Genomic DNA, 27,869 nt, shown 5'->3' with positions numbered 1-27,869 from the left:
ATCTTTGATCATTTCTTGACTATAGTTACATGATCAAGGTCTCTCTATAGCCATGGCCCACCTTCATGCTCTTACTGGTTGCACAAAATGACTACTGCATTTGGAGGTACCTACTGAAATGTCCTGGCTCTGCATTACCCTCTCTCACAGAGTAGAGTGATATACCTTTTTTTCACCTCTCTGTCATCAACTAGGAATTGATTCTGAATTTCACAGATTAAGTTTGGTACTCTTTTTTTTTTTTTAATCCCCTCAAGACTCAGTTAAAAAGTGTAAATTGACCTATGCACAGTCTGTGTAAACTTAGCTATATCACGAAAGTAAATGGTAATGCTACTACCTTTTCTATGCAAAGATGTTGATTAATTTTCCAGAAATAATGACAGATTTTTAGTTTTATGTCCATGTTATAATGCCTGACCCTCCTTGCGTTTAAGGGAATTCTAGAATGTAGTGTTTAGGGAACAAAGCATAGCAGTTGTCATAGATTAAACCAATGACTTCATTGACATTGTGTGCTAGCCAGGTTAACTTAAAGTTGGGTTTTGCCTTTTTATTTTATATTCCTAGTCAGGAATTAAGAGGGCTGACACTATGTTTCAAGCTTTTATAATTCCACTGAAGTAACTGATTAGCATGGTGGTTTATGCATAGCAGAAATTTAGAAAAAAATCTTGATGTATTGATACTGATTGTTTCAATAGAAGCACATTTTAGCCACTTTGCATGAATTTCTTTGAGAAGGATTCACTAGAATTTTAAAAACTTATCCCTTTTTTATGTAGTTTTTTGTCTTTAAATTCAGTTATACTTAGCACTTAGCTGTTTTTCTGCTGAAGCTCCTTTCTGATTGAATGTGATTATTGCACTGATGGTATAGTAGTTATTTTGAAGAATTAGCATTCCTTTCCAGTTCAGTTTAAAAAGTTAATAGTAAGACAACAGTGTGAAGATACAAAATTGAATGACTTGGAGATATAAAATTGATATTAAGACGATGTTTACCTACTTTAATGGGGAAGGAAAGTAAAATATTCAGCTTGCTTTCAAACACTCAAGTATACTTATTAGGGAGTAATTTGTTTATGAAGATGATAATTTCTTCATATATTAGAAATTTTGCAATTTTGGACAATACCTTAGAAAAGTAGATACTTACTAGAATTTAACACTAGGCAATTAATATTTTTAAAAGAGCTTGAACATATCCAAGTCAGAACTAAATACTCTTTCAAACCACTCTAATTTATTAACTTCCAAAGTAAATCCCATTCAGATGTCAGATGCTGACTCTGTGGTCACCAGGTTAAAGTACTTGTTTTGTATACTAGAGGTGTTGGAGATCCCTCCTTGGTGACTACAGTCCTCCTAGGAAGCTTAGTCTGGCTGCAGAATGCAGAATTTATTACAGAAGTCAGAGAGACCAAATAGGAGACTGTTAAGTTCTAAAAGTTTAACACACACACACACCCCAAACCCATGTGTTGAAACTGTTAACACCTAGTGTGACTGTATTTAGAAATAAGCCTGTGAGACAGTGGTAAAGGTTAAGTGAGGGTATAAGGGTGGGACCCTAATATGATACAGCTGGTCCTCTTGTAAGAAGAGGAAGAGATCACAGAGTGCTCTCCTGTCTGCTGTGTGAGGGCCCTCCAAGAAGGTAACTGTCTGCAGGCCAGGAAGAGCGCTCTCATCGGGAAATGAACTGGTCAGCACCTTGATCTTGAACTTCCTGGCCTCCAGAACTGAGAGAAATAAATTTCTGTTGTTTCAGCCGCTTCATCTGTAGTATTTTGTTGGGCAGTCAGAGCAGAATGAGAGAGACTATTGTCATAATCAGAGCTTGAGGTGATCAGGAGAGTGGTAACTGGAAAGAAATCAAGGATATTGGTCTGGTGGAAATGGAAAGAAAGTAATATTAAAAAAAGAGAGTCTGCAGGACCTGGTGGCTGACCACATACAAGGGACAAAGGATTAGGTTAGAGATTGCTGATGAGTCTTGAAATGGATCATTTGTCCACTTTTCCTACAGTGGGCAGAAGTGTTATCATGGTGAGAGTTCCTAAGACCACTGCCAGTCTGAAGATTTGCTATAAGGAGTCACAGGATTCTGCATATAGTCACATTCATGGCTATGATTTATTACAGTAAAAGGGATACAAGCATATTAGCAAGAGGAAAAGGCACAAAGTCTGAAGGAAGCCAGGCACAAGCTTCCAAGAGTCCTCTCAGTTGAGTTCTCCAAGACAGGCTCAACTGAGCCTAGAAGTTCAGGGTTTTTTATCGAGTCACATAGACACACTTTATCTGGTGTGTAGAAATTCCAGACTCCTAGAAGGAAGGTAGATGTTCAGTATAAAATGTGTGTCTGTAGAAATAGTTTAGGTATACTTATCAGTTAGAGAGTGGTGGGACCCCTCCCCCTATTCAAGTTCCCAGATGCCAGCAAATGGCCAGCCTTGCAAGCTGGCCCTTCTAAGGACAGCAGTCTCAGGTTTGCTGTGTTAACTGATTTTTGTACTGTAATATTTTAAACTAGAAAGAGAAAATTACATTTATGTCTTTCTGTTTTCATTAACAAAGTTCATACATAATAGGAACCAGAAAAAAATTGCATTTATGTCATTCTGTTTTCATTAACAAAGTTTGTACATAATAGGAACCGATTTTAACCCATCATTGTCCTCAGTTGGTCTATTATAAAGATACTTTTGAAAAGTATTAGGAGGAAAAAACAATTTTGAATACAGTGAAATACTGCCATACATTTAAAGTCAAAGCATGGAGCAATATTTTAGGTTGTATCTGCTTATATAGTAAGAGTATCTTTACAGTACCTTTAGTAATAAATACCTAGACAGGTACAAAGAGGTATGGCCACTTTATAATAAATTAAATGTCTGTGTTCTTTATCTACATTTCTGTTAGAGTGTTTTCTTCATTATCAGTTGGCAGAAGAATTCCTTATGAGGTAGGAATACTAACCCACGTTCATATATAGTATGTTACCTTCTCTCCCCACCCCTGCCAGAATATTATTAAGTCAAAGAACTGAAATCTCTGCAAAAGCAATGACAAACTAATTTACTCCCTCCAAAAAATCAGTACGGTAAACAAAGTTGGTCAGTCATGTCTCTTTCTTGTTGTTTTCTTCAGCATGCTATTTCATCTATAACCTTCCAGTCATAAACTTGTTTCCTAACCATAACAGGGGCAAAACTATGGTATAGGCATATTCGCATGGTTTTTCTGATTGTACCGTATCAGCGTTCTTCCCATTGCTTGTGTATTCCAGAGCCCAGTTGGTACTAGCCGCCTTATTTGATGGTGTCCACTTCTGCCTCTGGTAGGCCACCGCTGTTTGCTGTTTGTGCTGTGAGTTCTGTCCCTTGACAACATAGGACCTCTGTGAAGCATACTGGTGTGCAGGATTCCTCATATGCTAAGTGGTGTTGCTTTCTCTGGGGTTCTGCAGAAGCAGGCTGCGTTCTCTGTTACTTTCGTAAAGCCAGCTCTCTCCCCGCTGCCCCGCCCTCACCACCAAAGCCTTCCCACCTTGTACTCTCATTGTCTCGAACATACATTTTGAGCAATATCTTGTTTTCTTTTTCTTGGTATGGCATCTGCCATCTGGAACTGGGGGACAAATCCCAGTTAGAACTCGGAGGTGAACTTCGCACAGGCTCAAGAGTCTCCACGCCCTGATGATGTATTCCCTTCTTACAGTACCTGTGCCCCTTTTTTCCCCTTAGGTTGATATCTTACTTTGGCTCCTTAGCAAGTAATTGAGATAGTCTCCTGGCAGACTAGACTTGCTTTCAGGTAAGCATAATTTGGCATATATAATTCCACAGTGCTAAAGTGTTTTAAATTTTTAAACTTTCTCTTGGGATTGTAGAATTATATATGCCATATTATGCTTACCTCAAAGCATATCTAGTCTGCCAGGAGACTGGATGTAGAATTCAGACTAAAGGTTGTCAGGGAATAAGGTAGGGGAGGGATGAGTTGGGAGATTGGGACTGACAGATACACACTACTATATATAAAATAGATAACTAATAAGAACCTGCTGTATAGCACAGGGAATTCTGCTCAGTACGCTCTAATGGCCTATATGGGAAAATAATCTAAAAAAACCCGGGTGGGTGTATTTACAACTGATTCACTTTGCCGTACACCTGAAACTAACACAATGTTGTAGAGCAACTATACTCCAATGAAAATTAGAAAAAACAAAACAACACTTTCTTTAAAGCCAGTAAAACCTCCTTTAGATGCATATACAGAACTTATGATGGCTGAGCTGCTCTAAGTGAAGCAGGTTGAGGAGGCCTACCGTCAGCCATTCCCCTGAGGCTCCTGCATAGAATGTTGCAGGTTCTTGGGGATTTCTCATCTCTGACTCCCTTGTTTTACAGACAAGAAAATGAATGCACGTGAAACTAATCCATATCAATCAGTTCTTTTAGGGCCTTACCAAACTTTCCTTAGACAGTCTTTGACTAACCCCATTTTCCTGTTTGTAAGGCATGGTGGAGTGGAATTAGCTGTTCCTCTGGCATTTTGTATACATGTATCTTGTAATGGTTGTCATTTTTTCTTTTATACTTAAATGTTCATACTGTCAGCCTCGCAGTCCCTAAGCTCAGAGAATCTATTTTTTTTTAAATTAATTTTAGATCCTCATTACATCCTAATGTAATCCTGTCATATATTAAGTAATTAATAAATGTTACATTAAAATGAATAAATTTATTCAGTACTTTATTGGAAATTATGTACTCAGTTTGTAAAGTGTCATTTTGCATGTGTTGATATTTTAATTTCTTATGGGTGTTCTGTTAGTTTATGTGAGCTACCCCTATTCTTCAACTGGATTATCACTCTCTTCAAACCTGACCCCTCACCATAACACAGTAAAAGAGAAGCGTTTTGATAAACCCAGGAGACTCTGATAAAAAGATGTCAGTGCCACAGTACTTTGCTGTATTCCCATGTTCTTATTGTCTAGTTGTTCTTATTGTTTACTTTAGTTGCTTATTGTTCAGTTGTTTGTAGCTCTTCTGTGACCCCGTGGACGGTAGCCCACCATACCTCTCTGTCCGTGGCAGGAATACTGGATTGGGTTCCCATTCCCTTCTCCAGGGGATCTTCCCAGCCCGGGGATGGAACCTGTGTCTCCTGTATCCATGGGGGGTGCCTTACCCTTGAGCCACCCTGGGAATCCCTTTCCCTTCTTAGTTCCTCTTAAAATATTTCAGATGTTGACAAGTAACAGTTAGGAGTGATTCTTCTTTCATGAGGCCAGTGGTTAGAGAGGCAGTGTATCACTGCAGTGGCCTGGATGCTATCCGACGTCTAGCACCATTCACTTTTGACCATGGCCATCAGGTGGCGCTAGTGGTAGAGAACCTACCAATGCAGGTAGACAGAGGACGGGTTCCACTCCTGGGTCAGGAAGGTCTGCTGGAGGAGGGCATGGCGGTCCACTCCAGCATCCTTGCCTGGAGAATCCCACAGACAACGGAGCCTGACAGGCTACAGTCCATGGGGTCACACAGAGTTGGACATGACTGAAGCAATGAGCACGTGTTACTTAACCTCTGTGACCCCTAATTCTGTCGTCTATAAAACAGGGAAAATAATATCTGTCATATTCTAATAGTAAATGAAGTAACACATGAAGTGTCCAGGAGTACCATGTTTGCCATAGTTAATGAATATTTAAATGATAGCTGTTGTCATATTCAAGCAGGTACAATGAACCTACTAGTTCAGTAGTGTTCAAACTTTAATGTGGGTACAAATCACCTGGGGATCTTGTAAAATTGCAGGTTCATATTAACAAGTCTGAGGTGGTACCTGAGATCTTCGTTTCTGATAAACTCTTAGGTAATGCTGGTGCTCTGATATGGAGACCACACTTGAAATAGCAATGGGCTAGATTATTTGACATTCCCATTGTGCATTTTTTTCTATTTATATATGTTGAATGGTTGGTTGGATTATCTTTTTCAGTCATTGTGTGTCTTGTTGGACATTGTTACTGTATTTTTTGTTCAATTTTTTTCAACTTTATATTGAAGTATAGCCAATTAACAATGTTGTGATAGTTAGTTTCAGATGGACAGCAAAGGTACTCCGACATGTATATACATGTATCTATTCTCCCCCAAACTCCCCTTACATTCAGGCTGCCACATAACATTGAGAAGAGTTCCTTGTGCTATGCAGTAGGTCCTTGTGGGTTATCCATTTTAAATACAGCAGTGTGTACCTGTCCATCCCAGACTCCCTAACTATTCTTTCCGTCCATGCTTTCCCCCTTTAATCATAAGTTCATGCTCTAAGTCTGTTTCTGTTACATAAATAAGTTGATTTGTATCATTTCTTTTTAGATTTGGCCTATTAGGGATGCCATATGCTATTTCTTCTTCTTTGTCTGACTTCATTCAGTATGACAAAAAAATGCAATGGAGAAAAGACAGATTCCTCAATAAATGGTGCTGGGAAAACTGGACAGCTACTTGTGAAAGAAGGAAGCTAGAAAATTTCCTAACACCATGTAAAGAATAAACTCAAAATGGATTTAAGACTTAAATGCCCAGAAACTATAAAGCTTTTAGAGGAAAACAGGCAGTACATTCTTTGACATAAATCACAGCAAGGTCCTCTTTGACCTATCTTCTAGAATAATGGAAATAAAAGCAAAGTTTGCAGTGCTGAGTATCAAAAAGTTAAGGGCAGACAATTAAGGTAAACATGATGATCCTGTCTATTTTTGGAGATTTTAAATTTGAAAGGATATTAATCAAGGACTTCTAGCACATTAAGGCAGATGTAGTCTCTTGCTCTAAATGTATTACTTTCAGGTCAAGAAATTACAAGTGTAAACCTAAATATCCCATGTAAGATGAACTTTATAAATCTTCCTAAATTGAAACTGAAAGAGCACTAGGTTGGGAGTCGTGCATGCGTGCTAAGTCCCCTCAGTTGTTTTAGGCTCTTTGCAACCCTATGGACCGTAACCACCAGGCCCCTCTGTCCGTGGGATTCTCCAGGCAAGAATACTGGAGTGGGTTGTCATGCCCTCCTTCAGGGGCTCTTCCCGACTTAGGGATGAAACCCAGGTCCCTTATGTGTCTTGCATTGTTAGGCAGGTTCTTTACCACTGGCACCATGTCAGGAGATAAGAATTCTGGCTTGGGGTCCAACAAAGAAGAACCTTGGAAAGGTCAGAATTAATTCTAATTTTTTATGCATCCTTGATAAGAAAACTTTTCAACAGAGCTCCCAGTCTTCTGTGTAAGAAAAGATCTCACTTAAAACAATTTTCTAATCTTCAGTATTCTGAATTTAAATTTAAAACTGTTGAGTACTCTAAAGATTAGTAATAAGGCCTATACTATTTTTATTTTAGTTATATTCATTTTATTAATAAAATTAAAATTTGGAGCAATTTACTGACTGAATATTTCAGCTATTTCACCAAAATTTGAATACATGTTAATAAAAATATAAACTAAAGGAAATATAAACAGTTTAAAAACTATTTTCAGGTTATTTTTCTTCTATGGATGTAAAAGGCAAACACAAGAGATTTATGAATTTCTTAATATTGTAAAATACTCTTCAGCTTCTGTGTGCAACTTTTGCAAACACCATGTTCATTTGCAAGTACCTCCAGAACCATAAATTAAAACATGAAGCAAGAAAATGGCCCTTGGCACTCTTGGGAAATGATACGTGGTTAAGCAGGGATTTATTGCATTCATGATGTCTGAGGGGAAGGGTTTGACAAGTTAATTAATTTGTCTTTTCTCTTACCTAAGTGCTTTCATCGCTCAAATCTTCCCAGAGCTCCAGAGCAAAATCTGTCTCTGTCTTTGGCAGCAGAATAGCTCGCACACCTTCAGGGCGTTCTGACATTGTCTCCTTTTATTTTGAGGAGGAAGGATAAGAGATGGAGAGATGCTTTTCTTTGGGGCTTAAGGAGTGTTACTTCTGAGAGTAGATGTTCAGGGTCAGGGTTGCACTGTGTCAGCTGTGAGCCCCAGATCCTAGGGGCAGAAGGCATCCCAGTGTTCGGCAGTAGATTTGGTTTGGGCTGTTGGCGATACTAGGATCCTCTGCAACACAGGGTCTGTGGTAGTGTCTCTTTCCTGGACCTGAAGGCGGTACTGTTTGAGTACCAGAGATGTAGGAGCAGAACTGGGTGTGCTGAGATATCAAAGCTGTGCATGTGGTCTCTGCTAGATTATTGTAATTAAGGTATTATTATTAAATATCAAATGCAGAAGTTATTGCTAGGTAGGCTTCTTTCACAAATCTTTGCAGCTAATCTGTATGTATGAATGGCAGCCAGACTTTTGAAATATATGAACAAATAGCATCACAAGCTAAAATTATGCTGTTCATAAACAAATAACCTCCACTGAGCTACTAAGCATCTTGTGGAGTGATTTCATTGGCTTGTGCTGTTTACATACAGTAATTATCATTGTTTAACATTTAGGACTTGTGAGCAATGAACTAAGCATTGTTAGTATAGCAAGTAGAGAAGGGTGTAATGTGACTTTGGAATTTAGTGTTGATTCTGGATCAACCAATATGTGACAGCAGTTTTACTTGATTTTCTGGTATTTGCTTCCTGTAACATGTAACATTGTTTTCAATTTCAGTTCTAAGTTATTAAAGATGGAGCAAAGGTACTAGACATTTGGATACATTTCTTTCTCTAAGGCTTCCCTGATGGCTCAGTGGTAAAAGAATCTGCCTGTAATGCAGGAGATGCAGGTCTGTGGGTTCAATCTCTGGGTCAGGAAGATCCCTTGGAGAAGGAAATGGCAACCCACTCCGGTATTGTTGCCTGGGAAATCCCATGGGCAGAAGGAGCCTCTGGGCTATAGTCCCTGGGGTTGCAAGAGAGTTAGATAAGACTTAGCAATAAGACAGCAACAACATGCAATAGGGACCCTGACTTAATGCATGAAAACAGCAAAATTATGTTTTATTATCATTTGACATTTACTTTGTACTTGACTGTACGTAAAACTTAACTCTTATTGTCCCCACATTACTAAGATTTTTAGCAAGTGCTATGAAATCATTTAGTGATTAAGCACAGTAAGAATAAGTTTGGAGACTTCCCTGGTGGTCCAGTGGCTAAGACACCTTGTTCTCAACACGGGGGGCCCATGTTCAGTCCCTGGCCAGGGAACTAGATTCCACGTGCTGCTGCAAAGAGCCTGCATGCTACAACTAAGACCCTGACCAGCCAAATAAATAAATAATTTTTCTTTAAAGAGTAAGTTTTATGTAGAGTCAAGTACAAAGTAAATGTCAAATTATAATAAATATAATTTTGCCATTATTTAGTACTTAAATGAGTGCTTGGAGATCATTTCTCCAAAGATATTTTTTCAAGTATTTATATCAAACATGCATAGTACATTTTATAATAAGCTGAATATGTAGATAGTATTACCGTAGTTGAGTGGTAATATTGTCCTTACCTAGCAATAAATTTTATAACTAACTTAATATGCTTCTCTGATTAAGAAAGTAAGTTGTCATTTCTGTGTAGTGTTATGGAAGCATGATATTTTGTCAAGTAGCACAAAATATATCTGGAATATGCACATTAGTTCTTATTTTTCCTATCTAGTTTTCATGTGTATCTTTCTGGACTTTAGTCCTCTCTCTAATTTGTGCCCTACCATGTTTTAAAAAAGGTTCTAAGAGAGCTGTCTCTTTAACATTTTGTTTTTGATTCTTTTCATCAAATCTTTTTATTCAGTAAGAAACTATACCCCAACCAGAAATGCATCCATACATGGGAAAACAACTTTTAGAATGTGCTGAATTAAATGAATAAGGTCTTGCTTATTCTTTATATGTTACATGGGTCTGAAGTTGGGGACCAGGACAACTCACAAACCCACAAACCGTTGCTGCTTATGCACTCTCTCTCTTCCAGCTTTTGTCTGTTCTCAGTCGTATTTTGAATGACTTCCGTCTTCCATGATTAATAAAATGCTTCGTAGAAAGGAATGGAGAGGATATTATCACAAACGTTTAAAAATTCAATGAAAGATACTCAGAATCATCCCTCAGTGGTTTCAGCAAGGCCTTGGCTTTGATTGCCTTTTTCACTATAAAGTGTATTTTGGGTGTTTACCATAGTATCCCTAATATACTTTGCCGTTTACTGATGGAAAGTGCCCCAGGACACCTACCTTCAAGAATAATACTGCTCTAGACAGCTGTACTGTCTATTATTAAAGTGCACTTTGGGCTTTGATGTAAATATGAATCACCTGGGGAGCTCACCTGGAGCAAATTTTGATTCAGCAGGGCTGGAACAGGGCTGAGGTCCTGCATTTCTAGCAAGTTCCCTAGTGTTGCTACTCCTGATCTAGAGATCACACCTTGAAAGTGTAGGTTATATCTGTATGTCCAGTGCTTCTTAATGCATGTACGAAGTGTCCCAGGAATAGATTGTTCTTAGGCAGAGGTTCTCAAACTTGAGCATGCACCAGAATCTTGTGGGAGGATGTTTGTGAAAAGTTGGGCTCTGCTTCTCTGAGTTCATTTTGGTGGGGCTTTGGAGCCCAGAAATCTGCAGTTTTCAAATCTTCTCAGATTTTTGTGCAGGTGGTTTAAGACTACACTTTGAGAAATAGTACTTTAAAATTTGAAGTTGCTATGGAAATTCTCAAACCTTTCCAGAATGACAGCTTTTAAAGACAGAGATGGAATGAAAAGCCCACCTGAAAGATGGGCTTAAAATGCCAATGTAGAATTTGGTTAATGAAGAAGCAGTGGTATACTTTTGTATGTTTCTCTGTCTAGCTGATTACCTCAGGCAGAAGGTTCTTAATTTATTATAGCACATCAGTGGTGAAGACCGTAGCTTTCTTTACTCCCTACTTAGCCCTGAAGGGGTCTTAAATTGGGTAGTTGGTTAGAGGTAATAGGTGGGTACATATATTAAATAATGGTGAATGGTTGCCAGTATTGGTTCTGCTCCTGGATATTCTGACCAGGATATTTACTTTCTCTGGAGTACATTTATATCTCTAATACTACTATCATATATACCTAGTGTCACAAGTCTAGCCAGTTCTGTATATAAAATATAGTTTTCATGTTAAAAAATAGGAATTCAGATAACTAACGAGTTATTTGTAATTTTAGTTTAAGGCAGCAGTTAAAATTTAAAAGTATGTCACTCAAAGTGAATTTTTAAAAATGACATCGTTTCATAACTTTAAAATCAGTTCTTCATCTGCTCATGTCTCTGTTTTAAGGAAGTGGGTGGTATTTATATAATACTTAATTGATTCTATATAGATTATTTAAAACAAAAGGGAGTTACACAGAGGTTGCAGAAACAGTGAGTGCCATTTAGAATACTCTGATCAGCAAACTGTGTAATGTTAACCAAAGTGACTTAGAAGGCTTATTTAGGATTAATCCATTATATGGTTAAATTTGTTAACTCATTTATTCCTTAATTTGCATGTGATTTTGCAATTCAGAAATCTTAAGCAAACAGAGGTGTACCCAACAATGAACTACAGGATGAACTGAAATAAAGCAGATTGTAACCAAGACAAGCCCTGGGCAGAAACGTGGGATAAGTGAGCCATGATTACGTTTCTCCTCTTCTGCTTCTCTGCCCTAGAGAGCAAACTCCTTTGTGTCACTTCTGGATGGTTTTGTTCCACTGCCACAGTCCCCTCCGAGGTCTCTTCTGCCCTTGAGAATTTCAAGGTGTAGAGCAGAGGCAGTTTTGAAAACCATCCTGACCTAGTACAGTAAGTGCTGTGTGAGGAGATCTGTCACAGAGAGTACTTTATGATCACAGAGATTAATTCTGCCTGAAGGGAAAGGAGAGAAGAAGGTAGACAAATGTGAGCATATAAACTGCATGACCTTTCTGAGATACCTTTCTGTTGTTAATTTTCTGGTTTATTAATAACCTAAGAACTGTGCTTTACTATCCATAATATTTGTACCTCTTGACACGAAGGTCGTTAAAATTGGGGAGGAAAAATATCTACTGGTTATTAAAGCAGAGCAAAAAAAATTTCATTGCATGCTAAGAAGTAATTTTATTGAAATTTAAGTACAAATTTTGCTTTAATATTCTCCAACATAATATTAGGTCAGTTGATAATGCATAGAAAGGCATTATACTTTTCTAGATAGTCCTTTGTATATTCCAGCCGCTCTGAGTTAAGAGGCATATGAATGGAGAAGTTTGAAAACTATTTAAATCCTATCACATTTTTAAGAGTAGTTGATTTCAAATTAAGATGAAATTCAGGGTATTTTTTTGTACGAAAGTAGAAGGTGTATGTTTTAGACCCATTGTCAAATTGTCTTCATCCTCACAACTAACATATTCCAAGTTTCTATAGGCGTAGCTCAAGTTAATCATAATAACATTTCTCTGTTGTTGTTTAGTTGTTAAGTCGTGTCCAGCTCTCTGTGACCTCATGGACTACAACATGCCAGTCTTCCCTGTCCTTCACTAACTCCTGGAGTTTGCTCAAACTCATGTCCCTTGAGTCGGTGATGCTATATTATCCTCTACCACCCTCTTCTCTTTTTGCCCTCAATCTTTCTCAGGATCAGGGTCTTTTCCAGTGAGTTGGCTCTTCGCATCAGTTGACCAAAGTACTGGAGCTTCAGCTTTAGCATCATTCCTTCCAATGAACATCCAGGACTGATCTCCTTTAGGATTGACTGGTTTGATCTCCTTGCTGTCCACAGGACTCTAAAGGGTCTTCTCTAGCACCAAAGTTCAAAAGCATCAGTTCTTTGGTGCTCAGCCTTCTTGATGGTCCAACTCTCACATCCATATATGATCACTGTAAAAACCGTAACTATATGGATCCTTGTTGGCAAAATGATGTCTTTGCTTTTTAATACCCTGTCTAGGTTTGTCATAGCTTTCCTTCCAAGAAACAAGCGTCTTATAATTTCAGGGCTGCAGTCACCATCCGCAGTGATTTTGGAGCCCAAGAAAATTAAGTCTGTCACTGTTTCCATTGTGTGATGGAACCAGATGCCATGATCTTGGTTTTCTAATGTTGAGTTTTAAGCCAGCTTTTTCACTCTCCTCTTTCACCCTCATCAAAAGTTCTTCTTCACTTTCTGCTGTTAGGATCTTATCATCTGCATATCTGAGGTTATTGATATTTCTCCTGGCAATCTTGATTCCCGCTTGTGACTTGTCCAGCCTGGCATTTTGCATGATGTACACTGCATATAAGTTAAATAAGCAGAGTGACAATATACATTATTCTAGCGAAGTATAGTTATAGACATGTTTCTTATTAAAATGATGTTTGCAGTTTTACTATATTGTTATATATAAATTAGGGAGAAAAAAATAAATTAGGGAGAAGTTTTATATCATTTAAAATTAACTCAGTTACTGTTTTGATGTTTTTTTAATACCTAGAGCTGTGCTGTCCAATACTATAGCCATTAGCCACATGTGGCTATTTAAATTTAAATTAATTGAAATTAAGTAAAATGTAAAATTCAGTTTTAAACGTTGAAAAACATTTCAGTTGCTCAGTAATCACACATGGCTAGCAACTACTTGATTGAACAGCAAAGATACAGAACATTTCTGTCACTCTCTTAGATAGCATTGGTCTACACTTTTGAGTATATGCTAAGTGTGGAATTGTTAGGATATGCCCATTGTATCAGTTAGGATTAGTTTTACTTTTGTCGTTTAGTCATTAAGTCGTGTCTGACTGTTTGGGGACCCCTGTGGTCTGTAGCCCACTAGGCTCCTCTGTCCCTGGGATTTCGTGGGCAAGAATACTAGATTGAGTTGCCATTGTCTTCTCCAGGGAGTCTTCCTGACCCACGGATCAAATTCACGTCTCCTGCATTGGCAGGTAGATTCTTTACCACTGAGCCACCTGGGAAGCCAAGAGAGGATGGGAATTTGTCTTTTAGCTGGGCAGCTATGTGTTTCTTTGAGAGGACTTGCTGTTGTCAAGTTCCTCAGAAGAACCAATGACAAATTAGGTTTAATATTTAGAAATTAATTTAAATGAATAATTTTTCTAGGAATAAAACTCATTTGTAGTGTCTTCTAAAACCTAGCAGGGCAATAAGAAGCAAATAATATTACTTCATTTAACAGAGGCAGAGAGATCATTCAGACATCATAAATTTAATTAAATAATCCATATTATGCCCATTTTTTATGTTCCTGGAGTTCAATACTGAGCTTTTTTTATAAAGTAATAGTTTATCAGATTATCTGTGAAATATTATTATTGAGTTAAGGCTTCAGTTGTGTGAGATTTTGCTCAGATATATAACCAGAACTGTCCAAATTAAACTTTTTTGAGGTTATTGAAATGAGCAAATTAATTAGTCAGAGATGATCATTTTCAGAAGAAGAATATTCTTCATTTTATAATTTAATATTTTCTAAGATTTTGTCTGTGTTTGTTAATAGGTAGTATAATATACAGTTGATTTCACTGAAAAATGAAAATTTACCAGTAATATTTTCAATATTTATTGTTTTTCTTTATGTATTTTGTTCCGTTGGAATCAAGTTTTTCTTAATTTTTCTTTGTTTCACTATTACTGGTGCTTTCAGTAATTCACTTTTTAAATGTCTATCTGCAGCATCAGTAAATTTAGAAAAGAGTATGAGAAAATATCATAAGTGAGGAGGGTACATTCAACTGCCGTTCTGCTTTTTGATCACTGGTTCTTGCATGACAGATCTTGATCATCACTGTTCTTGTCATTCCTTCAGGGCTAGTGTTGTTCCATGTCTCGTGGGGGATGTAGAAAACAGAACAGAGTGGTCTTAGAACATGCCGTAGCCCTTGTGTTTTAAGTCAAATGTAGTTCCTTAGTGCTACACAATTGAATATTTAATTGTATTCTTATGGGGTTTTTTTTGTTTTTGTTCTTTTTAAATAGAGACATTAAAGGACTATGTTATCAGAAGGAGATAGACATAAAATAGCTATGACTTATACGGTAAAAATGGGTTCCCTGGTGGCTCAGATGGTAGAAAATATGCCTGCAATACAGGAGACCTGGTTTTAGTCACTGGTTTGGGAAGATCTGCCGGAGGAGGGCATGGCAACCCACTCCAGTATTCTTTCTCGGAGAATCCCCATGGACAGAGGGGCCTGGCAGGCTACAGTCCATGGGGTCGCAGAGTCGGACTCGACTGAGTGACTAAGCACTGCACAGAATATGGCTTGGTTTATGTCCAGTTTCATTGATTTCTTCCTCTTGCCATACTGTGTACTACTGAACCTTTTACCTTGTCATCTCAACCTTTTTAAAAAGATTTTGCTGTTTGAAACTCGGTTTATCAAAAGAATCATTTGCACTTGCACCAGCCAGCTTCTGTAAGAGCTGCAGCCTGGCTCCTGCCACCAGCACTTGGCTGAGTGCTCATTTGAAGTTCACCAGTTATCTGCTAATTAAAACTCCAGTGACTTCTCTGTCTTTGCATTCCTTTATCTCTGCAACATTTTAATAATTTTTGACCATTCTCTCCCTGGAATTTTCAGTTCCCATTGCATCCCATTGAGTGTTCTTCACTCCATCTTATTGGGACTTGTTACATATGTCTTCCTTTTTCTTTTTTCTAAATCTTCCTTCTATTTAGTCACCCAAAGCCACCACCTGAAATATCCCCCATTCTCATTTCTACCTGTTACGTGGATCTTACCTGTGCTTTAAGACCAACTTTATATTTTCTCCCCTAAGCTTTTAAAAATGTTCTTTCTCATTTCTGTAGTCACCTAGTTATTACTTAGAGTACCCTTAGGATGCATTTTTTCCCCTTGACAGTGTGATATTGTACACATTTTAAAACCTACCCTAGCAGATAAAAATCATAGAAGTATAAAGGCCACCGCTGCAACTTCCTCAATGTTGTGTTAAATATTCATTGAGTGTGCTGTGGTAGACAGAGTAATGACTCCCCAGTCATTCAGAATTCCCAGAACCTCTGAATATGTTGGGTTACATGGCAAAGGGGAATTAAGGTAACAGATGAAATTAAAGTTGTAATCAGTTAACTTTAAAATACAGAGAGATTATGCTGGATTATACTAGTGGGCTCAATATAATCATAAGAGTCCTTGAAAATGCAAAAAGGGAGGCAGAAAAGAGATTTAGAGTGATGCAGACTTGATTAACCCTTAATTTAAAGATGGAGGAAGAGAGCCAAAAGCAAGGGATGTGAATGGCCCTTAAAAAATCAGGAAAACAGATTTCTCCTCTTGGAGAGTCCAGCAGGAATTCAGTCCTGCCAGCCCTTGATTTCATCCCAGTGAGACCTGTGTCAGATTTCTGACCTACTGAACTGTAAGATGTACATATTATGAAAATTCAGAGGCAGTGGGATAAGAAAAATGGGAAAATAAGTAAAACAGTTATTTGAAGACTTAATTCCTTCTCAGAGAGTTTATCAATTTGACAATAATTACTTTTTTGGTTGTTTTTCAAAGGAATTGTGTGTAAGGTCATCCTAAGATAAAGAGCCCTTATATGGAGTGTTGATTTTCTTTTATTTGGGCTTTATAATTTGAAAAAGATAATGGAACCTTGCCCTTTGAATGGGGCAGCTGATAATAGAAGCTGTAAAATGACAAAACTAAAACAACTTAGTAATAAATTTGATGTCCTTTCTTGAAGGGAAAACGATCCATGCATTCAGGGAGTACAATGTCTTACAAACAGTAGAGCTTTGTTCTGGAAAGATTTGGGGCAAAAGCAAGTTTATAGAGCATTAGAAGAGGCAAGTCAGAAGTAGGGCATGATTGACCAAGAGGTCAGGGACTTCCTTATTAGGCAAGCAGGTCCTAGTTTCTAGGGTAAGGTAAGTTAGCTAAAGCCGAGCTGGCGTATTGCAATTAGTATATGTTAGATTTCCTTGACAATGAGGTGTTTCCTGTAAGTGCAGGCTGACTTGGGTTTAGATATGTGATGAGGGCTGGGCCAATGGGGTGGCCTCCATTTTGAGGGTCCTGATATATGCATTAACTTTATCAGAGCTCAGTAAATTTTAATTGAATGGATGACTAAGTAGAATTGAGGAGTGAAGGGAGAATGTTTCCATTCATTTACCTGAGAAATGAATTAAGAACTTTCAGTTTCTCAGATGCCCTGCCTTCTACCTCCCTACCCTACCCTGTGCCTCTCCACTCTTATACAGGTAATTCTTCTTTTATTGGAGCCTCTTCCCCTTTCCCTTTGAATAAGTCCTAGTGACCCTTAAAGTCCTAGTTTACATGTGAACACTTTTTAGGAAGGGTCCTAAATTCCTTCACCACTTTTTGCCCCTCCTGCTTTTCCATACTGGTCAGGTGTTGGGCAGATGAACCTGCTCTGTGGCCTCACTGCATCCTGTACTTCCAACTTAGCCTTATTTCATTGCAATATTATTACCCATTTAATTCTTTCTCATTGTCATTGTCAGGGACTGTCTTTGTTTCTTTTTTTTCTTTTTGCTCACTGTTGAATTCCCAGAGTCTGGCATAATGTGTATTTGAGAAATATTTTTTGAATGACATTCGTGAAATATAGTAACAATTTCAAATGTTCCCAAAATAGCACACATGATTAAATAAGTGTATAAAGTATCATTTTCAAGTTTATTTACTTATCTGTTGAAGTTCATAACACACTGAACATTAAACTTAATAATAATTTTATAGGCAGAATGCAGTCTATAGCAATGAAATCTACTTTTATTTTTAAATATGACATTGAAATCTATTCAGACTTCAGACTTAACATTTAATCTCAAAGTCTGATCTATTTCATCTTTATATTTGAATTTGAGTATTTCTTGGAAGTTACCATTTTGCACTTAGTCATTATTTTTTAAGAAATAATTTTATTTTTCTGTTGACTTTTTTTCGCTGGAGTCTAGCATTTTTAAGAGCATAGTTTAGAATATTGCTTGTGTGTAATAATTTTTAGAGAAAAAATGGCATTGATCTGTTTCTTGCCTTTTGAAAGTAATACTCTGTTGGAGGCTTGGAAGGGTTTAGGTCAAATTAAGTGGGCTTGTGTCTGCTGATGCTCTCCTGCAGATAAAGCCACAGCCACCTTCAGCTGGGTTGTTTTTGTGTTGATGTACTGTTTTTCCCTTGGGCCAGTGGATGCTGTTTCGTATAAGATAGGAATGTGATAGGAAAGGAAATTCGCTCTGTGTTGTTCCTATTTAAAGCACTGTGGAACTGGCTGGTAGACTGTGACACAGTTCATTTAATCTTCTGTTGAAGTATTATTGTTGTTGTTTTCCTGGAGGAAAAAAGTACCTCTGAGATAATTTCTAGCAAGTAGTTATAATTTACAAGAGATTGTATGGTTTTTCTGTGTGATATGAAATGATTCTTTAGAGGTTTGGGCTTGTTTGTATAAGGTTTTAGAATCTTAACCTCTCAATTGTTTCAATTCCAGTTTAGATGATTAAAGTTAATAAAGCTAATTTTTCCCTCTGTTTTCATTGTTACTGTGAAATTTTAAGTTGGCCATTAGAAAGAATTCCTAGCAGCCAGAATCTTTGGTCTTTTATGATGCCATTTTAAATTACTGTTAGAAGATATGCGTTGCCCGAGGAAGCTGCTCACTTCTCTGAAGCCCATGGGACTCTCCAGCATGAGTTGTAAGGTTGTGGTGAGTGTTTGCCTGAGTCTTTGAAACTCACTCTTTCCACCCTGTGAGTGTTTGGTGGAAACTGGTTTCCCTCTGAAATGTATGCCGTGAAATGTCACCATTCCAGTTTACCTTCTTCCAGTGTCGCAAACTCATGGGAAGGAAATGTGAAAGTTGGCCTAGTTCCCAGGGCGATGTGAAGAATCTTTTGGGGCTATTAAAAGAATATCTTTGTTCCAAGTATTCCCTTGTTCCTGTCCTTCCAGGCCTTCCCCCATCAGTCCATGGAACCATTTACACGCATTGTTTATTTCAGGATGAGGGTAGATGCAGCCTCAAATAAAGGAATCATTTGCTCAGCTCTAAGTTTTATTTTCAATAAATTATTTTCTTAATGTGAAATACATGTATAATAACAAAATTCAAAAGGTACAAAAGGATACAAGTTTATATAAATCTCTTTCCTCTACTTTCTCCCCAACTGGCCTCCACCCTTTCTCTCCCATTCAGTTTTGTGTACACAAAAGATACATAGTTTACACTCTTGTACACCTAGGTTTTTTCACATAATATCTCTTGCTGCAGTTCCATATCAGTATGTATGAAACTACTTCATTCTTACCAGCTATAGTAGCCATATCCAATTGGTAGACAGGTCAATTATTAATCTTATGCTTTTACAAATAATGCTACAGTGAATAATTCTGACCATACATAATTTTACATACCTATCAGTTTATCAGTATGATAAATTCTTAGGAGGATAATTACTGGATCAAAGTCCAATGTTTTGAGTTTTAAATTAATTTTTTAATCTATACCAAGTTTTAAATTCTAGAAATTCTAGTGTATAAAGAGTAAAATTTGAAAATTTATACATAATTTCACTAAAAGCATATAAGTATACATATATAATATGGTATATAAAAGATTTAGGATGATGTATTTGTAGAAGGAAATGGCATCCCACTCCAGTATTCTTACCTGAAGAATCCCATGGGCAGAGGAGCCTGCTGGGGTCCATGGGGTCGCCAGAGAGTTGGACACGACTGAGTGATTAAACAACCAAATAGGCAATTTCTGCCAGACCAGAAGAAATCTTTTCCAGGGCTGAGAAGAGCCATAGTGTATTCATTCCCCTACCTACCTTTTCAGAGGCTGAAAGTCACAGTAGAAGATAGGGAGATATGATGATGATGATGATAATAAGAATAATCTGTTGTCTTCAGGAGAGAATCTAAGAACAGCAAGATTGCCTGAAAAAACTGACTCTCTAGTGATAGAGAAATTCTCAGAGTGCTGTCAGCTGCCAAAGCCTTTAAACAGAAAGCCTGGATACTGCAGAGTATCTGGACCTCAAAACCAGAGGGTCTCAAGCCCATAGGCTATAGCAGTATTCAAGGGTGTAAGCCAAAAAATCAGCCAGATCTCACTAGACACAAGCATAGGACACTCAGTGATTAGGTAGAATGGCAGGTGTCTAAGGGGAAGCCAGTCAGTTGCCTGAGCTACATACAGCATGTGAATTAGCATACTATAGGACAACTCAGTCTCCTCCTTTTAACTAGCTGCCATCCCAAGAAAGAAAAGAGGGTTGGGGAAATTCCTTAAAGAGGTTGAACTTGTAATTGAATGACATAAGAAAGTTAAGGAACGTCTGAGTGGAATTTGAAGTTAGATTTCACCCTCAACCCAGGAAGTTGCATTGGGTCACTGCCTTGCATTTTTGTCTTCAGCCCTTCCTTCCCAACACCACTGTGCATTGTGTAAATTGTTTGTCTTCCTGTGCTCCCTTCCTCCTACCCCTTTGATCCATTGGTTTTCTGGGTTCTCTGTGTTGTATGAATTCTCTTTCCCTCCTTTTATAACCTGGAGTCTTACTGGTGCACTGCTTTCTGGTTCTCTGAGCCTGTTTTTTATGCACCCTCCCCCTCTTGCCCTTTTGTCATTGGCAGCTTCTTGCAGATTCCCTTGCTCTTTTTTTCTCTCTCTTTCAGTCCAACAAAGACTGCTTATAAAGATCAGCAGCCTTGTCATTTGAACAAAAGATTCCAAGAACCCTCTGTAGGTTGGCTATTGATTTACTTGACTGAAAAAACTGATTAGCCACTTCATCTCTGGTTGAGTATCTCTATTAATGTCAGAGAGTTGCACATTACATTATTTGTAGCTCTGGCCTATACATTAATTTCATTTCTGATTTCTGTCTCAGAGGCTGTAACTACACAGTGGTCATTGCAGTATCTCCCAGAAGGGAAAATAAAATCCCTGAAAGCACCTTACCTTACAGGCTTGATTTATTTCAAGAGCCTGTAAGTTTCATGGATAAGTTACTCTTATCACATTTGGAAAGCTAGTTCTATATTTTTATTCCTTACCTTTAAAGTTCTAAACCATGCTTAGAAAAGATGGCATAATTTAGCCCATTTTGTTTATTTAGCTTTGAACTCATTAATCTGTATTCTTTGTTTTGTATTGAAATATGGTAATTGAACAAGTGAGAGTATAACGATTCAGCTCAGAAAAAGTGAGGTTATATATGAATTTACATAGAAACCTATTTATAGGAATATGTGTACTTTGAGGGCTTACCTGGTAGCTCAGATGGTAAAGAATCTGCTTGCAGTTTAGGAGACCTGGGTTTGATTGCTAGGTTGGGAAGATCCCCTGGAGAAGGGAATGGCAACCCACTCCAGTATTCTTGCCTGGATTATTCCATGGACAGAAGAGCCTGGTAGACTACACTCTATGGGGCCACAAAGAGTCAGACACAACTGAGTGATTTTAACTTCACATGTAGTATTCACATGATGTTACTTGCGTATATTTGTTTATAAAGAGAGCTTATTTAAATCAAATATATTTTATAATCTTTTAATAATTTCCTCATATCATGGTATAGACTCTAGTAAATCTGATCAGTAGGTCAAGATTAATTGAATCCTATGAATATGAGGAATAAGCATTTTAACGGAAACAAAATTATAACTGTGACTATTTAGCATTGCTTTCTCTTCATAGAGGCTAGGAATTGGCTCTTTGATCTCTATTATCTAATCCCAGACCAGGAAATATATCTGATATAATGTTTTTAATTGATAAAAACATTTGATATAATGTTTTTAATTGATATATATGATTCAATATATTTTATCTCTTCAAGAAGTCTCTTTCCAGAGGAACAATCTCTAAGTCAGTTATGAGTTGATCATGTGCTATAGATGTTTATTGCAACAAGAGTGTTTCTTTATACTCTGAATTCCTTTTGGGCGATATTAGGAATTCATATGGAATGTGCTTTCTACATATTAATAAGCTGTAATTATTCACTCAGAGTTGTTTTTCTTTCAGTCTTATGAAAGGCCAAAATATCACAATACAACATGCACAGTAGAACTGGGAAAAAATTAAAAATGAGTTCCTTTAGGCAAGATCAGTTATCACTTATACTACATTATGATCCAGGAAATGGCTTAGATTAGAATGTAGTTCACATGTTCTTGATGAAATCTTACAGCACATAGAAACTAAAGTTTAAAACACCTGATTATATTTTTATGGGAATCAATATTAAAAAGGAATAGCATAGTATAATAATTACATTCATCAAAGGTTTTAAAATTAGTGCACACAGTTGGTATGACGTAGAGCACTCAGGGCTGCTGGAGGTACACATTAGTATAAGAAAGAGTGCCATGTGAGTGATTGCTTTGTTAGTATTTGTTTGAGGTCAGTTGTTGTTCAGTCGCTAAAGTCAGGTCCAACTCTTTGCAACCCCATGAACTGTAGCATGCCAGGCTTCCTTGTCCATAACTATCTCCTGGAGTTTGCTCAAACTCATGTCGATTGAGTCAGTGATGCCACGCACCCCCTTCTCCTCTTGCCCTCAGTCTTTCCCATCATCAGGGCCTTTTGCAGTGAGTCGGCTCTTCACATCAGGTGGCCAAAGTATTGGAGCTTCAGCTTCAGCATCAGATCTTCCAGTGAATATTCAGGGTTGATTTCCTTTAGAATTGACTGGTTTGATTTCCTTGCTGTCCAAGGGACTCTCAAGAGTCTTCTCCAACACCATGTTTGAAAACATCGATTGTTTGGTGCTCAGCCTTCCTTATGGTCAGTACTTACATAATTATAAGTGGTGAGATTATTTTCTCTTACATAGAGTTATAAAGCTTATAGGTACCGAGATACATGTATTCTTGGTAGTGGGTTTTGGCATCAAACATACTTTGGCTTGAGAGTTCCAGCTCCAATCAATGTGACTTTGGGCTACCACTCTGAGTCTTAGTGTCCTCGGCTCTAACGGCAGTAATTACTTCATCTAATTCCCGTGAAGATGAAATGATAAAATTTACATGAAGAGTTTAACACAGTGCCTGGCACATATTGAGACTCAGTAAATGGTAGCTGCTCCTAGCAGTAGGGGCAGCAGTGACAGTTTTGTTTAGTATAAGAAAGTAAAACCTGAAACATGTATTACATACCAGTTTCTTGGCTTTCTCTGTCTTTTAAATCTCTATTCTTAGAACTTTTTTATAGTTTATATTTTAATACAAAATTTTAGACCCTTATAACTTCTATACTGTTTAGAGTTACAGTCATAAAATTACAAAATTTTGTAGTTAGAAGGAAGTTTTGGGATCTTTTAGTCCAAACCTCTTATTTTACAAGTGAGAAAATGATGTCCAGAGAGGTTAAGTGATTTACCCAGTGTAAATAGCTTGTGGTAAGTTTCCTTATAAGCGGAACAGTGTTCATTTTACTATGACTTCCTGATGCTTATGTACCATTCAGTTCAGGTGTTAGTGGATTCTGTTACTATCAATTCAGTTCAGTCACTCAGTCGTGTCCGACTCTTTGCGACCCCATGAATCTCAGCACGCCAGGCCTCCCTGTCCATCACCAACTCCAGGAGTTTACTCAAACTCATATCCATTGAGTCGGTGATGCCATCCAGCCATCTCATCCTCTGTCGTCCCCTTCTCCTCCTGCCCCCTATCCCTCACAGCATCAGGGTCTTTTCCAGTGAGCCAACTCTTCGCATGAGGTGGCCAAAGTATTGGAATTTCAGCTTCAGCATCAGTCCTTCCAGTGAACACCCAGGACTGGTCTCCTTTAGGATGGACTGGTTGGATCTCCTTGCAGTCCAAGGGACTCTCAAGAGTCTTCTCCAACACCACAGTTCAAACGCATCAATTCTTCGGCACTCAGCTTTCTTCACAGTCCAACTCTCACATCCATACATGACCACTGGAAAAACCATAGCCTTGACTGGACAGACCTTTGTGGACAAAGTAATGTCTCTGCTTTTGAATATGCTATCTAGGTTGGTCATAACTTTCCTTCCAAGGAGTAAGTGTCTTTTAATTTCATGGCTGCAATCACCATCTGCAGTGATTTTGGAGCCCCAAAAAATAAAGTCAGCCGCTGTTTCCACTGTTTCCCCATCTGTTTGCCATGAAGTGATGGGGGACCAGATACCATGATCTTAGTTTTCTGAATGTTGAGCTTTAAGCCAACTTTTTCACTCTCCTCTTTCACTTTCATCAAGAGGCTTTTTAGTTCCTCTTCACTTTCTGCCATAAGGGTGGTGTCAACTGTGTATCTGAGGTTATTGATATTTCTCCAGGCAATCTTGATTCCAGGTTGTGCTTCTTCCAGCCCAGCGTTTCTCATGATGTACTCTGCATATAAGTTAAATAAGCAGAGTGACAATATACAGCCTTGACGTACTCCTTTCCCTATTTGGAACCAGCGTGTTGGTCCATGTCCAGTTCTAACTGTTGCTTCCTGACCTGCATACAGATTTCTCAAGAGGCAGGTCAGGTGGTCTGGTATTCCCATCTCTTTCAGAATTTTCCACAGTTTATTGTGATCCACACAGTCAAAGGCTTTGGCATAGTCAATAAAGCAGAAATAGATGTTTTTTCTGGAACTTTCTTGCTTTATTGATGATCCAGCGGATGTTGGCAATTTGATCTCTGGTTCCTCTGCCTTTTCTAAAACCAGCTTGAACATCTGGAAGTTCATGATTCATGTATTGCTGAAGCCTGGCTTGGAGAATTTTGAGCATTACTTTACTAGTGTGTGAGATGAATGCAATTGTGTGGTAGTTTGAACATTCTTTGGGATTGGTATGAAAACTGACCTTTTCCGGTCCTGTGGCCACTGCTGAGTTTTCCAAATTTGCTGGCATATTGAGTGCAGCACTTTGACAGCATCATCTTTCAGGATTTGAAATAGCTCAACTGGAATTCCATCATTCTCCACTAGCTTTGTTCATAGTGATGCTTTCTAAGGCCCACCTGACTTCACATTCCAGGATGTCTGGCTCTAGGTGAGTGATCACACCATCGTGGTTATCTGGGTCATGAAGATCTTTTTTTGTACACTTCTTCTGTGTATGCTTGTCACCTCTTCTTAATATCTTCTGCTTCTGTTAGGTCCATACCATTTCTGTCCTTTATTGAGCCCATCTTTGCATGAAATGTTCCCTTGATATCTCTAATTTTCTTGAAGAGATCTCTAGTCTTTCCCATTCTGTTGTTTTCCTCTATTTCTTTGCATTGATCACTGAGGAAGGCTTTCTTATCTCTCCTTGCTATTCTTTGGAACTCTGCATTCTATTGGGAATATCTTTCCTTTTCTCCTTTGCCTTTTGCTTCTCTTCTTTTCACAGCTATTTGTAAGGCTATGGCTGACTCATTTGAGCCCTTACTGTGTACTGTATATTATACTAAATGCCCAGATCAAAGATGAGGAATATAGAGTTCCTAATGTGCAAGCATTCATAGAGAAAGGAACCGATGGACAATCAGGACAGTGTGGTAAGTATTATGAAAGTGAGGTGCGGTAAGTCCTCTTAAAAAGGAAGGAGAGAAACTAAGGTGCATGAACTGCCTGTGGGACAGGTAGCTCACATGCATTGTCATCTGCATTGTTACTTAATGATCACCATAAGCTTCTGATACAGGTATCACTACCCATAGTTTTGTTTCTTGGCAAAGAACAGTCTCTGATTGAGAAGGAGCTAGGAGGTACAATAGCTCTGAATCCCAGTGAAAAAACTCAGTGTTAATCAAGACTTGGGACTTCTATAAAGATTTGCTCAGTATGGTGGTGTGGTTAAATGGGAGTGATGAATCTTTGTGATGTCACATTTTTTATTTGCAGGTAAAATTAAATACCAATTTGCTTTTTCCTTATTTGTTTTCTATAAGCCCGTTGCCATAATTGAATGGAAGACATGCCTGACTTCTTAAAAGAGCAACTTCAGTGATCTAAAATGAGGAACAAGCATTTCCTATTGTGAACGTTCTTCTCTTATTTTTCTTAATGTTTCCTGAGTCAGAATCCGTGGTAGAGGCCAAAGCTTGGGAAAGACACAGACGCTTCTATGTCCTTTTGAGATTCTTCATTTTCTAAACTGCTTGGTCTTTTCATTTTATTACTTGTTTATTCTTTTCCCTATACCTCCATTAAAATCTTTTTAGTTGCTTTTTGGATGAGTACATAAGGCACTATGAGAAGACTTAGTTATTCAGTGATGACTGTAAGTAGTCATTATTGTTGATTATTTAAAATAAAAACTTTGGGGAGAGCAACTGTGTACTAACAGTTAGGATTCTTCCTCAAAATATTTCTATTACATAATAATTTCTTTTTTGTAGGTGTTTCTAAAACACACGGTTGCTCTGATTTCCAAGAGGATTTTCAGCAGCAAAAAAAAACACATCGATTTAGAAAATATTTATTATATATGCCCCCTTTTTGAGGAGCACACCATTTGGAATTCTTAGAATATCTATTAATTTTTTCTTAATTTTGAGCAATAATGGAGCAGTTTAGAAAATATTCTAAGTTTTTCTTAATCTAAAATTCTGCTGTTTCACTGGAACACTGATTACCTTTGAATACTGTTAATTGATATAAAGGTGTGTTTCATGTACAGAAGCTGAAAATTATAAGTAGAAAATTATGTTGGTAAAAATGTTCCTCAAAACTTGCTACTCTTCATAATTATTGAAATGTAATTTCAAATAAATTTCCTCATACAATGAACTTTTTATAAATGAGTACATAGAAAAGTTCATGTAATTAATTTAAGCAGCTAAAATGCCAGATAGAATATTAGCAACTAGACTTAACACAGTGAGGAAATTGAAAGATTCATCTCTGAGGAAACTGACCTTTCCAATGAAAAGTCTCCTAAAGAACTGACCAGCTACCTGGTCCATCTCAGTACCGTGTGAATATTGCATAGCTCACTAGCACCTGTTATATGCCGTGGGGTTTGTTGAGGGGTGTACATGTTATTTAGATATATGTATGTAAATATAGGAAGAACTAGCTCAAAGAATTGAAAATAATTTCCTCAGGAGAATAAAATGGGACAAAACACTGCAGATTTTCACTTTATCCTAAGGGTACTATTTTAAAATCATGTACATTCATTGCTTTGATAAAAAGTTAAAAAATATAGTGATCAGAATTATGTTTGTTGATAGTGGTGTTGCCATGTTATAGTGGCGCTTCCATTGTATTACTAAAGATATGCTGAATTCACATACTTAAGCAAAAGGCATTGTCGTTTACTTGCTAAGTCATGTCTGACTTTTGTGACCCTATGAACTATAGCTTGCCAGGCTCCTCTTTCCCAGGCAAGAATACTGGCGTGGGTAGCCATTTCCTTCTCCAGGGCATCTTCCTGACTGAGGGATCAGACTCTCGTCTCCTGCATTGGCATGCAGATTCTTTATTACTGAGCCACCAGGGAAGTCCCAAACAAAGGGCATACCATGGGAAATATTAATCTATAAACACAAAAGTTATGAGTACGTTCTAGCATTCTTTTCTACCAATTTTTATTATCTGTTTTTAGGGGTCAACTGTAGTAGGTAATTGATACAGATGAGTTATTTTCATCTCTTTCTTTAATGTTATCTGTAGTTTCAAAGCTTCCATGCAGCAACTTCTTTTTACTATAGCTAGAATCAAGAAGCTGAAACAAAGAAGAAAAGAAAACCAAGAACCAAACCAAAATCGATTTACCCTCATAGCATATTCTTGTGGGGGTGGTGATAGTGAAAACAAGACAAAACAAACAAAAAAGCACATGGGGAAAAAATATGTGAGAGTTGCAGTGGCCTTAATGAGCCATTGTCTGGTGAATTGGTTCAAAG

General features: G+C 37.7%; 1 protein-coding gene across 5 annotated transcripts in view; it reads left to right on the top strand.

Annotated features, from left to right (window-relative positions):
* The window catches only part of RABGAP1L (RAB GTPase activating protein 1 like), a 669,536-nt gene that overhangs the window by 265,457 nt on the left and 376,210 nt on the right, over positions 1–27,869 (top strand). Inside the window, exon 14 of one of the 5 annotated variants that reach the window (XM_043484709.1) lies at positions 3,296–3,739. The exons of the other annotated variants lie outside the window; for them this stretch is intronic. Coding sequence (XP_043340644.1) covers positions 3,296–3,325 — 30 coding nt within the window. The 3' untranslated portion in view covers positions 3,326–3,739. Of the gene's footprint in view, positions 1–3,295; positions 3,740–27,869 lie in introns of those variants that run through there. 5 annotated transcript variants of the gene reach the window in all.

Source organism: Cervus canadensis, chromosome 13, assembly GCF_019320065.1.
Source record: "Cervus canadensis isolate Bull #8, Minnesota chromosome 13, ASM1932006v1, whole genome shotgun sequence".
Taxonomy (NCBI): Eukaryota; Metazoa; Chordata; class Mammalia; order Artiodactyla; family Cervidae; genus Cervus; species Cervus canadensis.
Note: the sequence above shows the minus strand (reverse complement) of the source record. Positions and strands in the feature narration are given on the sequence as shown.